A 16,882-nucleotide genomic window follows, 5' to 3' on the forward strand; every position below is an offset into this window, starting at 1 on the left:
GATGACATTTTGGGGCTTCAGAACCAATTACCAGGTTTCCATAGAGTTCTGGTCTCAACATACAATGGTTTCAACATACAATGGCCGTCCTGTAATTGATTAATACTGTATCTTGAGGGGCCGCTGTATTAGACTATTTACTATCATTCACTGCAGCTGCCATTAAAGGGGGGTAGTCCCGTCAAGGAAAATCTATCCACTATCCAAAGGTGTGCTTGTGTATCTCTGGCTTTTCCATAGAGATAAATAGAGGGGATGTGTCAACCATCGCTTCATGCAAGAGAAGAGCACGAGGGTTGTAGAGGAGATCAGACCCTCTGCGATCAGACCCTTATCCCCTAGCTTTTGCATACGGAATAGATTTTCCTAAATGGGAACACCCCTTTAGGTTGTACGTGCACACACACAGAAAGGATGTAAGTGGGCCACCCAATGAGAAAAATTTAGAAAAAAAACAAACAAATGGGCCTACAGTGGCACACACTGCCTATTGATTCCAACTGAAAAAAATAAAATTATTTACTGCCTGAAACGCTCTGCTTTGGTCCCACGATGATAAGTTTCTCACTAACCCTGGAGAGATTGCTGGTTTGGCATACATTCCCAGTCATTTTCTAAGACTCAGAGTTGGAGTGAAACACTGACTTTAAAGGGGTCGTTAAACTTTTAGAAAAAAATAAAAATAAAAAAGGCCCCACATGCATTAAAGTACATTGTATCGGACCCTCTGCGATCAGACACTTATCCTTTGCATACGGGATGGATTTTCCTAAACAGGAATACCCCTGTAGGTTGCTCGTGCACACACACAGAAAGGATGTCGCAATGAGGAAAAATTAGAAACAAAAAAGAAAATAAGAAAAACAAAGAAAAAAAAAAGTGTAAACAAAATCGAAATAATTAAATTACATTTTTCACAAATACTATAAAGGATACCATAAATTTCTAATGCTGGTCTACAGACAGACTAAAAGAAAAAGCTACAGCACAGCCCACATATAAGTTTCAGCAGCAGCAGCATAACAAATACATTACACAGTGAAGAAAGGAAGACACAAGTTAAGAGAATAAACATTGAGGACGTCTTGTTGGATCAGGTCATATTAAATCTTGTTCACCGCTAATTAGACAATTATTGAATCAAAATCTGAAGACGCTGACAAATTACCAGTGATAATATGGAACATCTGCTTCTCCTTCTCGAACGTTATGTCATTGGGGATAAACGCCACATCATCCTGCATTTCAATACATGGGTGTCTGGCAGATTTCAGCACAATTCTTCCCTGTCCCTTCTCCAAGATGACTGGGCGAACATATGGCACTGGTGCTCCATTGGAAACGTGAGCAAAGCTGACAACCGCATCCAACTGGGCAACAACATCGTTCAGCGTCTGCATTGGATCCACGTATCCTACAAGAAGATAAGGCCATAAAAAAAACTTAGTAAACTTAGTGGGGGAGATTTATCAAAACCTGTGCAGAGGAAGAGTGGTGCAGTTGCCCATAGCAACCAATCAGATTGCTTCTTTCATTTTCCACAGGCCTCTAAAGAGGCCTGTGGAAAATGAAAGAAGCAATCTGATTGGTTGCTATGGGCAACTGCACCACTCTTCCTCTGCACAGGTTTTGATAAATCTCCCCCAGTGTGTTGAATAAATGTGCAAAAATTAGATAACAACTATTTCCTCTTTATACTTATGTGTATAAATACATCACTTGGGACAGAAGTTGTTATAAATATGTTTTTGTTATCTGTAGTTTCTGCTAAGAGCTGCAGACACTTTTGGATAGTTGTTAGGGCATAAAAGGAAGCTGAACCATTCCTGGAGCTGATGGTGGTTGCCAAAATTATAAAATCGACTTTAAATTTCTTAGCCAAGTGTCAAGGAGGCGGGTCCGAGCTGCTCAGTGCCAAAGCCTGGCAGCCTCATCACTCATTTTTATCTTTCTGCTCCTCCTTTACTCCTGTATGGCAGCACCTTTAGCTACTATAAAATGTGTCTGTGAGCCAAGTGTCAAGGAGGTGGAGTCCAGTTGCTCAAGTGCTACCGCTTGGCAGCCTCCTCACTCCCTTTCATCTTCCAGCCCCTGATTGACTAGAGTGCAGGTGAGCGTACACCTGCAGATAAGTCAAGAAGATGCTGGAAGATGAAAGGGAGCGAGGAGTTTGCCAAGCGGTAGCACTTGAGCAACTGGACTCCACCTCCTTGACACTTCGCTCCCAGAAGCACTATATAGTGGCTACAGGTGCTGCCATAAAAGATCTGTGCAGACAAGACTGGTAAAATCTTGACATGTCAAATGTTCTTTCACCAGGGATCTGAGTGTTTAAGATAAAGTAAAATTTCCTCTATCTTCAACATGGGCCGCCTCCTCCCAAGAACCAGCCAAAAATCCTCAGATTAAAAGGGCCGTGTGATTCTCCAGCTATAACCCCCAATGTATATTTGTTCTACTGCATGCGGTAAAATTTAAAAAAAATATTAACCTCATGAGTCGGAGCCCCCAGGACTTTGCTGACATCTTAAGACACAGCTGGAATGAGATCATTAGCGAGACAGCTCCCACATCTCAATCATTCTGCGCGTCTCCAGCAGAGAGAACACAAACAACTTGACAGCAGTTTACAGTGCGGATAAAGCCATCGATGGCGCAATACTAATGCTGATTTAACCTCATTTAATACCTGCTGCTTTCAGTTTTATTATTCAACTTCTAAGAAGAATTTTTTTTATTTCTAATTAGAAAGTGGATTTGAAAATGATTCACTGATTGTTTTCTTAAAGCGCCAATGGGAAAAGCTAAACCAACAACAGCAAAGGATTAATGTAAAAGAACCCAGATGCTGCAAGGGAAGGGGGTGGAAGCCGGCCATAAACATACCATAGCTCAGTGTTTCCCAACCCGGGTGCCTTCAGCTGTTGTAAAACTGCAACTCCCAGCATGCCGGGAAAGCCTTTGGCTGTCCGGGAATGCTGGAGGTTGTAGTTTTGCAAAAGCTGGAGGCACCCTAGTTGGGAAACACTGCCATAGCTGTTCATTCTCTCCTGATCCCCATACACTTTAATGGACCATTCATGTGTTGTGAATGAAATAGGGAAAGCAGCGGTCAGACTGATGTTAGTGGCTTAGACTTGTTCCTTCTCTCCACCAACACCTGCTGTTATCGTAGGGATGGGATGTATATATAATGTATAAACATTTAATGAGTATAGGGACCTTTACCGGTTGCAGTCTAAGGAAGAGCCGTCTCGTCCTGAAACGCCAAGCAGTGTATGACGCGGGTTCCTGACTCGAGCCCGCGCCATACCGGCCAGCCCCCAGCTGATTTTATCAGCTGGGGGCCGCCGTTAATAGCAGACATGCGGTGATCGCCACAGCCGGCTATTAACCCTTTAGATCGGTGCTGTCAAAGTTGACAGCAGTGTCTAAAGGGACATTTAAACCAGCAATCCCTGGTGGTCCAGTGGGGTGATTTGCCCCCCCTCCCGCAGGGCGATCGCTGGGGGGCAATCCACTGTGGAGGTAGCCGGAGGGCTTACCATTCCGCCGACGGCTGTCCGGCTCTGTGATTGATAGAGCCTGGCAGGACCAGGCTTTATCAATCAGGCGCAGAGCACACAGATCAATGTAATTCTATGGAACCACATTCATCTGTATAAGGAATCTACTGATTCCTCCTAAGTCTCCTAAGGGGACTAAAAGTGTAAAAAAAAAGTTTAATAAAAAGTTTAAAAAAAAAAAAAAAAAACCTCTTCCACATAAAAAATTTGTATCACCCCCCTTTTCCCAAACTTCATACAAAAAATATGTGAACATAATAAAAATAAACATTTGTGGTATCGCCGCGTGCGTAAATGTCCAAACTATAAAAATATTATGTTAATTAAACCGCATGGTCAATGGTGTACATGTAAAATTCCAAAGTCCAAAATTGCGTATTTTTGGTCACTTTGTATACCTTTCATTTTTTTTTATAAAAAAACGATCAAAAAGTCCCATCAAAACAAAAAGGGTACCGATAAAAACTTCAGGTCACAGCGCAAAAAATAAGCCCTCACATCCCCATATATGGAAAAATAAAAGTTATATGGGTCAGAAGATGACAATTTTACACACTTATTTTGGTGAATGTCGTTAGAATTTTTTTAAAGTAGCAAAATAAAATAAAACCTATATAAATTAGGTATTCTTGTAAACGTATGGACCTACAGATTAAAGAGAAGGTGTCATTTTTTCCGAAAAGTGTACTGCATAGACTCGGAAGCCCCCAAAAGTTACATAATGGTGTTTTTTTTTTTTTTTCCAATCTTGTCCCACAAATATTTTTTTTTCTGGTTTCGCCGTAAATTTTGTGGTGAAATTATTGATGACATTATAAAATAGAATTGGTGGTGCAAAAAAAAGAAAAAAGAAAAAAATAACTCATATGGGTCTGCATGTGCAAAATTTAAAGCGTTGTGATTTTTAGAAGGTGATGAGGAAAAAACGCAAGTGGAAAAACCCTGCATCCTTAAGGGGTTATGTAGGAAAAGAAAACAAAGCTATTTTCTTTCAAAAACAGCTCCCTGTCTGTCTCAAGGATGGGTGTGGTTCTGCAGCTCAGTTCCATTGAAGTGAATGGAGCAGAGTTGTAAAACAACACCCAACCTGAAGACAGACAGACGGAGCTGTTTTTGAAAGAAATTATCTGTGTTTTTCTATTCCTGGATAATGCCTTTAAAGGGGTACTCCGGCGCTAAACATCTTATCCCCTATCAAAAGGATAGGGGATAAGAGGTTGGATCAGGGGGACACCACTGCTGGGGACCCCCCGCGATCTCTCCTTCAGCACCCCCGTTTTTCAGCTGCAGAGAACGAGGATCGCTCTGTGGCTGATGACGGGCGGTGCAGGGGACGTTTCCTTATGTAACGGCTCCACCCCCTCCTGACGTCACGCTCTGTCACCTCAATGCAAGTCTATGGGAGGGGGCGTGACACCCGCCACGACCCCACACATAGAATTGCATTGAGGGGACGGGACGTCAAGAGGGGGCGGAGCCGTGACATCACGATACTCCATCCCCCTGCAACGCCCGTCATCAGCCACAGAGCGATCCTCGTTCTCTGCAGCTGAAAAATGGGGGTTCCCCAGCGGCGGGATCCCCGCGATCTAACATCTTATCCCCGACTACAGGGGCCCACCGTGATCTCCTGTTGTGGCCCGTCCTTCCAAAGGTGAACTCAAGTGACGTCCCACTCACCGGCTGAGATGGAACATCGCTGTGGTTGGGTATTGGCCGAGCGGGTCATCACTTGCGTTCATCCAGGAAGGTGGAAGCCGCTCTGCTGTGAGGACAGGTAAGTAGGACAGGCACCATACAGGAGATGGCAGGGAACCTTAGCGGTTGGACCCCTTGCAATCAGACACGTATCTCCTATGCATGGATAGGGGAAAAGTGTCTAAAAAGTTCAGTTCCCTGGTCTACCCCTTTAAGGGAAAGCTACCTGAAAAGGTGGTGTGAGCTGCTCTACATATCCTTTCATTGCATAGTAAAGCAGCGACAAATACACTTTCCTGTAGAGTGGAATAAAATGGGAATGCTGTCTCATACCAGTCTAGTGTTTGCCAGACATGCGCTCATCGGGAAAATGCTTGGTATATAGGGACCGCATGGACACACTCGGAGCATAATTAAATAGAAAAAAAAAAAAAAAACTTCTCTAGAAAACAATCTAGCAATAAAAAAAATTTAAAAATTCAAAATGGCAACTGATCTCATACCACAATAGAAGTGTACTCACCGGAGGAGATATTAATGATTTCTTTCACAATAGCATTCTGAGCTTCTTCATACTCTTCCCTGTGTCTAATATATTCCTCATTGAAAGAGCTCAATTTACTTTGAAAAAAGGCACAATATAAATAAAAAATATCAGATTATGATTTTTAGAAATGTATTTTCCTAATGTGCAAAAGCTGTAAAAACCATATTACATTATAAGAACAAAGGGATGTGGGACTCTGCTATAAGGAATCTGAAGCTTCTTATAGATTAATATAGGAAATGTGGGAACCAATGGTTTCTACATAATAGCTCAAAGGCAGTGTTTCCCAACCAGGGTGCCTCCAGCTGTTACAAAACTACAACTCCCAGCATGCCCGGACAGCCTTTGGCTGTCCGGGCATGCTGAGAGTTGTAGTTTTGCAACAGCTGAAGGCACCCTGGTTGGGAAATATAGTGTCCCCGTCCTGTCAACAAAAGGCAGCTTACTCTTTATGACAGTCTGTAAATCAGATACTCACTACAGTAATGGTAACCTCATGGGGTTAATCTCCGTACCATATCAAGGCCCTGCAGCAGCAACAAGAAAATGGTCCTAAAAATTGTCAAGAAGATCTGTCATCTCTGCTGACCTGTCTGTTTCAGTCAATAGACAGGTGCAAAGTATATTAAAGACCAGCTCACCCTTCCTATATGAATGGCGTACAAGGTAGCATCAGCGTGGTATTCGGCTTGGGAGCTCGGAGGAAATCACTAGAGCCGAGTCTGCAGGTGTAGCAATACCAGGGAAAAAACAGGATATCCGGCTCCCCGTGAAATATTTTTTTTAAATCCAGCTTTATTGAAAAATCATATAAAAATAGAAAAACACAGAAAAAGTTCAGCTCTCACCCCTAGCCCGCAGCGCCCGGACTGGCGTGGGCAGCGCCCTGTGTGCAAGAATCAGGAACAAACGACTGTCCAGCGCAGGTAAGTGGCAACGGGATTGCTTTATTACGGTACTTCAGCACATAGATGACAGCGATACAGGTGACGCGTTTCAGCTCTAAGGTTGGGCCTTAATCATACTAGTATGACTAAGGCTAACCTTAGGGCTGAAACGTGTCACCTGTATCGCTGTAATCTATGTGCTGAAGTAGCGTAATAAAGCATCCCGTTGCCACTTACCTGCGCTGGACGTTCGTTTGTTCCTGAAAAATAGAAAAAAGGTGGGAAAATTATGATAAAGGTGAAGATAAAAAACACAAGCGAAACTCCAACGCGTTTCGACTTATCTATAAGTCTTAGTCATGACTAAGACATAGATAAGTCGAAATGCGTTGGCGTTTTGTTTGTGTTTTTATCTTCACCTTTATCATTATTTTTCCACCTTTTTCTATTTTTATATGATTTTTCAATAAAGCTGGATTTTAACAATTTTTTCATTGGAAGCCGATTATCCTGTTTTTTTCCCTGTTTTAGTCAATACATGTATTTCCCAAGAAATGAAAACATGGCAGCATTTTTTTCTCATGGTGTTGTTCCTCTGTTATTCCTCTGGGAAATGTATTAATCATTCACAAGTGTGTCGCTATATAGTGTGGCACGGTCAGCTTTGATTGGACAATGTCAGTGTATAGGGATAAGCTCCTGGTTAGTAACACCCAGTTGTCAATTTATTCACACATCTCTAGTAGAAACTGAAGAGGAACAGGATAGGGGATAAGATTTCTGATCGGGACCCCCGCGATCTCGGCTGCGGCACCCCAGACATCCGTTGCACAGAGTGAACTTCACTCCATGCCGGATGACTGGCGATGCAGGGCGAAGGCTCGTGACATCACGCTCACGCCCCGCTCGTGATGTCACAGCCACGCCCCCTCAATGCACGTCTATTGGAGGGGGCGTCACGCCCTCTTCCATAGACTTGTATCGAGGGGGCGTGGCCGTGGAGTCCCGAACCTTCGGCGCTGCACCCGACGCTCTAAATGACCGCTGGGTGCAGCAGGGAGATCGTGGGGGTCTCCAGCAGGGGGACCCCCACAAACACATCTTATTCCCTATCCTTTGGATGGGGGATAATATGTCTAGGGGTGGAGTGCCTCTTTAAGCATTATACTGCAAACTAGGATACTCACAGCAGCCCAGGAAGGGGACATAAGGGTACATTCACATACAGAAGATTTAGGGCTCTCTGTTACTACCATCTGGAGCAGGCGCTGTCCAAACAAGCCAGTGCTAGGACTGCTCGGAAATGTGCTGTCTCAATAGACGGCAATGCATTTCAGAGCAGAAATTCCGTAGAGTGCATCCCACTGAGAACAGAAGGCTGCTTCTCCACATTTTCCGCTTGGAAGATACATAATGTGAATGGGCCTTTATTGTGAAAAAAAACAAAACACTATACTTACTCGAACTAAGTTTGTAAAACTCCTATCTATGCTCATGCTGCAGAAACAAGCCTATTCAGATGCACAGAATGAATTTATTAGTCACAGGAATGTCTACTGTTTTATGAGCCTACCTTTAGGATACAGTGTAGTAAGTGGGAAACAAAAAAAAAAAAAAACTTTTTCCCTTAATCAATTGCTATAGCATTGGTGGATTTTATACTCCATCAGCAGAGCAGGTAAAATGTATGCAGTGGTAAATGCATTAAATGTATCCACAGACGCTGATTGCTTTGCCATAAAGTGGTATTCCAGTGCCTGAAAATATGTATAGGTATAGCGCTGGTCATAACATCAGAGCTCACATAAACAATGCATACTGTCCCCACCGCTCTATGCGGCACGGAGAGGTGGGGCCTCGTTCTGGGGACCCCAGTGGTTGGATACCCCATGATCAGATACATCGCCTTTCCACTGTTTTTAAGGGCTGGATACTCCTTGAAGTGGATTCCATCATAGGTACCCTGCAATGAATGCCATACATACACAATAAAATCACAGCAGCCCTCGCTAGTGCAAGGACACACAAACACTAAATATGTGGATTATTTTTAACTGCTTTACTGATTCATTTACTATACATATAAAACAGTTTCAATTTTATTTGTAAAGCAATACGAAATCACCTATATATTTTGGGTGTTTGCTGCTGTGATTTTACTATGTGTGCCTTAGTATTTCAGCCCCTCCACCATGCACTGGTATTTATTTCATTGTATAGATACGCTGATTGCCTTTTTTGTTTTTTGCTTTGTAATGAATGGGACATAGAATGGAGACAGGTACAAGGAGCATTTCTCACTTTTTAGAACTTTATAATGGATGATCTTTAACATTGAAAACCTAATTCAGCACTTCTGATATTGGCCATAAAATAACCCTTTCCCCTTACATATAAGCATATGACTTGCACCCGTTTTGTAGATTATAGTTATATTTATCCTAGAAGTGTACAGTCCAATAATATTAAGAAGAAAATCACAAAGGAGAGAGAATTCTACGCCTAGAACTAAATTGCTCAAATGGACGTTATTTATTCCTTGTTGTGTCACACAGAGATAATTAAATGATATTGGCATTAAGAGCATTTTGTCAAGTGTGGCAGCTCGGCCGGCTGTAGAAAATAATTCAGCCTCGAGAATTAGTGAAAAAAGTTAATAGGAGCTTAGGAAGTAGTTGGGTAAAAGGATAGATGTACGGAGACTCTTATTAAAGCATCAGCATTGAGTCAACGCTATGAAAATTCAAGTTATTAAATATTTTACATGGTTACATGAAAAGACCGACTATAACGGCGCATGGAGCTTTGTTTTTTTTTTACGTTCAGACACTGTATACCAGGGGTCTCAAACTCCCGACCAGCGGAAAGAAATTTTGCGGCCCGGGCACGTGATTTCTTCAGGCATTTAGCCCTGCTTCGGGCAAGCGGCGCTAAATGCCTGAAGACTTCACTCACGTCAGCACACACTGCTACTGGTACCTTTATCTCCCTGCTGCAGCTTATAAAGAGCCTTCCTGGAGGCATGAACGCGATTGGTGATGTCATCGCATCCGCAGCACAGGACGCCGGAACGCTGACGTCCTGCGTGGCACATGTGATGACATCACTTACCGCGTGCATCCCCACAAGGAGGGCTCATTTTAGGCTGCAGTAGGGAAATGTAAGTACTGTAGCTGTGAAACTTAACTTGCCTAATTACTTGCCTAATAAGGGAGGACCTGCTTATGACCAGGGGCTAAGCTATCTTCTTAGGGGGCATAATTGTTTAAATAGGAGCCCTACCTGCCGGGGGTAACATCTATCTGGGGGCCTGTACACCTATTGGGAACCCCTACCTTATCATCTGGTAAGGCTCCCCAGTAGGTAGACAGGCCCCCAGATAGATATTACCCCATCAGTGTTAGGGATCATATCTATCTGGGGCCTCTATACCTACTTGGGAGCCCTACCAGATGGGGGCCTATGTACCTACTGGGGAGCCCTACCAGATGGGGGCCGATGTACCTACTGAGGAGCCCTACCTGATGGGGGTCATATCTATATGGGGGCCTGTGTAACTTCTGGGAAGCCCTACCTGATGGGGGGGGAGGGGGGGGTCATATCTATCTGGGGGCATTATATGTGAGGGCATTATATGTGAGGGGCGCATGCAGCCCAGCCTCTACCTCCAGTGGCCCTCTGAGCGTTTGAGATGCTGTAAACTCTCTTGGAAGCAATAAATCAAGAGGAAAAACACACTATTAAAGTACGTTCACAAGAGCGGACCCACATTGTATTTTACACTGCACATCTGCTGCTGAAGGACCCCTGCATTGTGGCTTTACATGTGCCTGCTCGGAGCGGCAATACGCCGCTAGGAGCAGACACACTGCTATGTGCGAGTCCTAACACATCGTGGCAGCTCTCGGCCTAACTCATGGAGCAGGGGGAGTGGCCGCGATGTGTGCGAGTACACCGCACATGCGCGGTAACTCACACATAGTGTGTCTGCTCGTAGTGGCGTATTGCCACTCCGAGCAGGCACATGTAAAGCCACCATGCAGCGATCCTTCAGTGGCAGATCTACAGCATAAAATACGCTGTGGGTCTGATCATGTGAACGTACCCTTATATGTGATCCGATTAATAATTAAAAATTTTTTTTATAAATTTGGAAACATATGGGATACGGTGTGTGCCTAGAGCAGTCCATGAGAACTATACAAGGTATCTGTAGTCTGCTCATGTATAGGAGAGTCCTTGAACTCTTAAAAGGGTACTCCAGCATTTGAAGAAGGAAAAAAAAAGTTATCCCATATAGGGAGCCCTATCTACAGGGGAAGACTACATCAGGGATGTGGAATTCCTATTGCCCGACGCACAGGACTAGCAGTTTTGGGCGCCGGGCAGGTGAATTTGTCCGGCCCTTAGCCCGGCTTCGGGCAAGCAGGGCCGGTCCTGACAAGCGCGGTGGCGATCTGCAGTCTGTATGGAGCGGGCTGCCGACTCCTGCCCGCTCCATACTCTGCCGACAATAAAAAAAAAACTGTATCCTCGGAAGCAGAGCAGGGGAGATGAGAAGCTGTGTATGTGTCTTCTCTCCCCTGCTCTGCAGACGTGCGGGGGGAGATGAGGGGGCGTGACTTCTTGCTCCCCGTGCAGACCTGCGTCCTCTGCCTTCACTACCCCAGCTGCAGCTTCGGAGAGCTGAGGGGAGGAGGCGAGTCTGCACGGGGAGACTGCATACGGCGCTCACAGGGGAGTATGGAGCGGGGCCGGGATTCCTGCCCGCTCCATACTCTGCAGCCCCCAGCTGTTCTCAGTAGCCGGGGGCCGCCACTAATAGCCAGCATGCGGCTGGCTATTAACGCTTTAGATCGCCGCTGTCAAAGCTGACAGCGGCGTCTAAAGGGAGATGTGAATGCTCCCTGGTGGGCTAGTGGGGTGGATCGCCCCCCCCCCCCCCCCCGATCGCAGGGGGGCGATCCACTATAGAGGTAGCCGGAGGACTTAGCTCTGCTTCCTCCTGTCCCGTTCTGTCATTGATAGATCCTGGCTGGACCAGGCTCTATCAATGGATCACAGAGCACACAGATTAATAGAGTTCAATAGAATCTATTCCTCTGTCTGAGGAATCTAATGATTCCTCATAAGTCTAATAAAGTGTAAAAAAAAAAAAAAAAAAAAAAAGTTTTAAAAAAAGTTTGAAAGACACATTAACCCAGTGGTCTTCAAACTGTGCCCCTCCAGATGTTACAAAACTACAATTCCCAGCATGCCAGGACAGCCGTTGGCTGTCCGGGCATGCTGGGAGTTGTTGTTTTGCAACATCTGGAGGGCCACAGTTTGAAGACCGCTGCACTAACCCCTTCCATGTTAAAAGTTCAAGTCACCCCCTTTTCCTATATAAAAACATGCAAACATAATAAAAAATAAACATATTTGGTATCGCTTTGTGCGTAATTGTACGACCTATTAAAATATAACATTATGTATCCCGTACGGTAAACGTAAAAAAAATACCAAACCACAGATTTGCAATTTTTATAATATACCAGAAAAAAAAAAGTTAAAAAGGGATTAAAAAGTCAGATCAATGCCAAAATGGTGCCGACACAAAAAACAGATTATGGCGCAAAACATGAGCCCTCATACAGCCTGGTATGCGGGAAAAAAATAAAGCTACAGGGGTTAAAAAATGGCAATTAAAAAAATTAGAAAACGTTCAGAATTAGTAAAACATGACGTAAACGATACAAATCTGGTATTGCTGTAACCAGGCGCCTAAAGTATAAAACTAACATGTTACCTCAACCACAAGGTAAATGGCGCAGAAAAGAAAAACACCAAATCTGCTAAATTATCTTTTACTATTTCAATTTCACTTCCCCAAATCTATATATATATTTTGGTTCAGAGAATGTTATTGAAAAATTAAAAGGTATCATTATAGTAGGTATTTATGGCTATTATAGGGCGAGGATGAAAAAATTAGAGCGTAAAAGCGGCCGGAAAAGTGGATCATCATGAGGGACAAGTAGATTTTGCTCCATTTTAGTCCCGTGGACAAGTAGTTTTTTATAAAATTTCCACACCCCTAATGCATACAGGGGTTTTTACCCACAGGGGGGTGAACTACATACAGGCGAGTGGGGGGGGGGGGGGGGGGGGGGAAATGGGAGGGCAAAGGACCTACAAGAGAAAACTACTTCTACAGGGTGCACCTACCTAATAGGAAACTGATAGAACAACCAATATACCTAATAAGGGACCTACCTATTCTTCCTCAAATCACTTGCCCCTCTCCACCCACCCTTTACTGTGGATGACACCAAAGAGCAGAATTATTATGTATAGGTGGAGAAAAGGGAAGTAAGGTGAAGGAAAAGTAGGAAGCCTAAGAGGTTTGTATAGGAGGTTCTACAGAGGTAAGTTGGGGGCTTGAAGAAATAGTCATGGCGGGCCGGACCAAGGCAGGAAAAAACAAGGAAAGTGAAGGACTCTGATCAGAGAAGACGTCACTGTATAGAACAGCACTATCATCAATGTAGCAAAACAGATATTGAGGTATTGTACATTGCTTCTTTTTAACCTTTTAAGGGGTGCCCCAAGGTGGAAAAGGTTGTCTGTAACAATGACTGATGCTCTTTAGCAATGGCAGATCCATGTCACAGTTGAAAGCACTGCAATGCAATTATGGGTTGAGTATTGCTGAATTGCAGAACTGCTGCTGGGTTGCCATCTTGTGAGTGACTGATGCTAAGGGCTATTTACTGCTAGACACTTCCCCCTAGGGTACAATCATTTGAAACTCTGTACCTGCATTTTTTTAAGTGACACGAGTTTCATTCATGGGTGTTTTGTGGTTGCAGAGATAGAGTGATTTCAAATTGGGTTCATCTTTTTAAAGACACATCTCATGCCTATATTCTCAGTGTTTTTCACTGGGGGGCTAAACAGATAAAGTCATCAGATCATTTACATTTTGATCATAAAAGTAGCAAACATATGTTATAATCCCTTTCACTACCCTCCACCCCCCAGACCTTGGTGTGACAACTGAAGTCCTCATCGAACGCAGCGGCAGGTGGAACCAATGCAGTCAGATTTTCCCGAGGCTAATTGTGCATTTGTTTAATTTTAATAATTCAGCTATTGCTGTCATCGCTCTGTTCTATTGTTGCGTTACCATAACACCATCTCATTTCTGCCTTGTGAACATATTGTGTAAATAACTATTGAGATAACACAAGAAGGGCTTGGTAATACACAGAGCACCTGGCATCTGAACAAAGCAAGCATGGTCTGAGCAGGTGGTTGCGCTACGCTTGGGAATAATAAGACCATCCTCCATTCACGCTCATTTGGAGTGAAATAACCTTCTGAAGAGATACATTAATCAACCATTTACACCATTTATAACTATCTGCCTTGTTTTATGTGTAACCAGAAGTGTCAAATAAACGTATACATTATATAGCCTTATCTGTTCACCATCCTCCACTCCATAGCTAATCCCTACTATTATAATGGACTCGCTCGGAAATTGTTGCAAGCAATGAGAAGGAACAGCCAGCTGTCTGGAGACAATTCATTGCCATTGATGAGCAAATAAAGCTTTTAGGAATGTGTTCAGGATCCGAATCCTCTGAACCCTCCAAAATTAAATACAGTTTAATAGTAGCTTTAGCATTGATGGGTTACCTAGGTGTATTTATGGACTAGTCACTTCTAGGCTTTCATAAATGTAGTGTCTAAGTTAATGAATATTCCTTAAAGGGGTACTCCGCCCCTAGACATCTTATCCCCTATCCAAAGGATATGGGAAAAGATGTCTGATCGTGGGGTTCCCGCCACTGGGGACCCCTGCGATCTCTGCTGCGGCACCCCAAACATCCGATGCACAGAGCGAACTTTGCTCCGTGTCTGAAGACTGGCGATAGGGGGCAGAGGTTCATGACGTCACGGCCACACCTCCTCAATGCAAGTCTATGGGAGGAAGCGTGATAGCCGTCATGCCCCCTCCCATAGACTTGCATTGAGGGGGCGTGGCTGTGACATCACAAGCCTCCGGTGCTACACCCGACGCTCTAAAATGCCGGGTGCAGCAGGGAGATCGAGAGGTCTCCAGCGGCGGGACCCCATGATCAGACATCTTACCCCCTAACCGTTAGATGGGGGATAAGATGTCTAGGGGCGGAATACCCCTTTAAGATCCAAAGCTCAGCAGTTATTGCCACAATAAGATTGAGTTTACAAATTGATATTCGGCATCACCAGACAGAGGCGCTATAAGCTAAATCCAATTGAATGACTTCTCTATGGCAAAATATGAACTGTGTCAATGAATCCAATAAGAAGGGCTTAATGGATGTGAATATTATATGTATATATTATATATATGTTTTAAGACACACAACACTTCTATGTATTACTACGCTTTGACTGAATTTGCCTTTCTACTGATATTCCATAACATATTTAACTCAAACTGGAAAAAGAGAGAAAGAAGGGACATTTTTTTTGCATGGAAAAAACAACATGTATGGCTAGTAGATGGCTAAAGGCTAGTGAGGGGTCTAAGAATCTACTGGTTTTCACCTTTAACCCCTGCAAAAAGGTGTGAACTTGGCTGCAGGAAGACCCCTAGAATAATGTATGGTATGTGGAGAAAGCATTGATCAGGAAAAGAAGCAGAAGTCATCACTAGGATAGCAGGTAAGTAGTGCAAGCCAAAGGAGCAGCTGCATAGTCATCCTTTGTAGAAGTCAGGACCAGAAGTAGTAAGTACCACAGTACCAAGTGTAGTTTCCAATGGACAAGTCATGGTGACGTCATGAACAAAGCTGTAGTCAGAATCGGGAACAAAAAAAAAAATAAAAATCAATGGAGTATCAATAGGAAAATTCAAGGTGTTCTGAAGTTGAATACCTATTAAAATACCACCACCCATCTTGATATCAGGAGCTGGTTTGTGAGGAATGAATGGGCAGAAGTTAAGCTGCAGGGTAGGCACAGAAGGTGGTAATAGACACCTGCACTCAAATGAGGAGCGTCCAAGTTGCCTAGTTGAGTACCAGAAATTAAACCCCAACAGATCCCACTTGGACAAACTTACCTATGAAATCCTCATAGAACATATAAGTTATCCTTATATAGTTATAAACCCTTGTAATCTACAAGTAATAACTAAATCTGCAGGAGCTTTATATGCATACAGAGTATGGAGTTTACTACGTCTAGAAATCAAAGACCAAAAAAGTCCAGGGTCAATAGACAACATCAGGACCATGTTGAATTATGAAAACATTAAGGGTTACATGGAAAGACAACAATTTTCACACTGGGGTAAGTACTGTTTTTAATATTTTATTTTAAATTACCCAAATTCCTATGAATCGATGGCGAAAAAATGTAGAACAAGGACTCAAGAGAACAAACAACATGCAAGGATAAAGGATTTTGAAAAAAAGATGGTTAAATGTATGGTATAGAGAGCAAAATCTTCCAACAAATGGATCTTAGACAGAGACCAACATTTCTGTCCATAACAGATCAAAATTAAGAATTATTCAAGATGGGCAAATATAGACACAGAAATCATAGACACAAACTCAAAACCAAACACAAGCCTGGGAAGTATTACTTTTTTCAGTCCTGTAAAAGAGAGACTTTAATATTATTAAAGCATAAGAGCCTATTCACACTACACATAATGTTAAAAGAAAATATGTTTTCAATGGGATTTTGCTGAACCAGTCCCACAACAGAATTTCAGTGCGGTAATTCCAGATCCCAGACTCCGCCAAAAGAATGAACATGTTCATGCTTTCTGAGGAGTCCGCTCTGAAATGCACTGCCGCCTAATTTTTCAAGGTAAGCGGTCATGTGTACACATAAGAAACAACAATATTTCTGGCTATTCTATGACTTGCATCTTACATTTATAATTAGTTTTCCTCCTCTGTAAGATCTGTAATTTCTGTTGAGCCTGAGCTAGTGGGTGGAACCTAGCCAGCAGCATGAAGGAAATTATAGAGCAGTCTTAAGCTGTGCAATTAGCACTGCTGGGCAGGGCTGTGGAGTCGGTAGATAAATGTTCCGACTCCGGAGTTTTCTGTACTTCCGACTCAGACTCCTCTGTATTAATATGCAAATGTATTTTATACATTGCTTGAAGGAAAGAAAGGCAACATACCTGACAT

At 43.3% G+C, this 16,882-nt stretch overlaps 1 protein-coding gene across 1 annotated transcript in view; it reads right to left on the reverse strand.

The window, feature by feature from the left end:
- MSH2 (mutS homolog 2) overlaps window positions 1-16,882 on the reverse strand; it is a 145,334-nt gene that overhangs the window by 16,205 nt on the left and 112,247 nt on the right. The window contains exons 11-12 of the mRNA XM_056568081.1: window positions 5,788-5,885; window positions 1,169-1,414 (exon numbers count right to left, since the gene is read on the reverse strand). Coding sequence (XP_056424056.1) covers window positions 1,169-1,414; window positions 5,788-5,885 — 344 coding nt within the window. The remainder of the gene's footprint in view (window positions 1-1,168; window positions 1,415-5,787; window positions 5,886-16,882) is intronic.

Source organism: Hyla sarda, chromosome 3 (genome assembly GCF_029499605.1).
Source record: "Hyla sarda isolate aHylSar1 chromosome 3, aHylSar1.hap1, whole genome shotgun sequence".
NCBI classification, from domain to species: Eukaryota; Metazoa; Chordata; class Amphibia; order Anura; family Hylidae; genus Hyla; species Hyla sarda.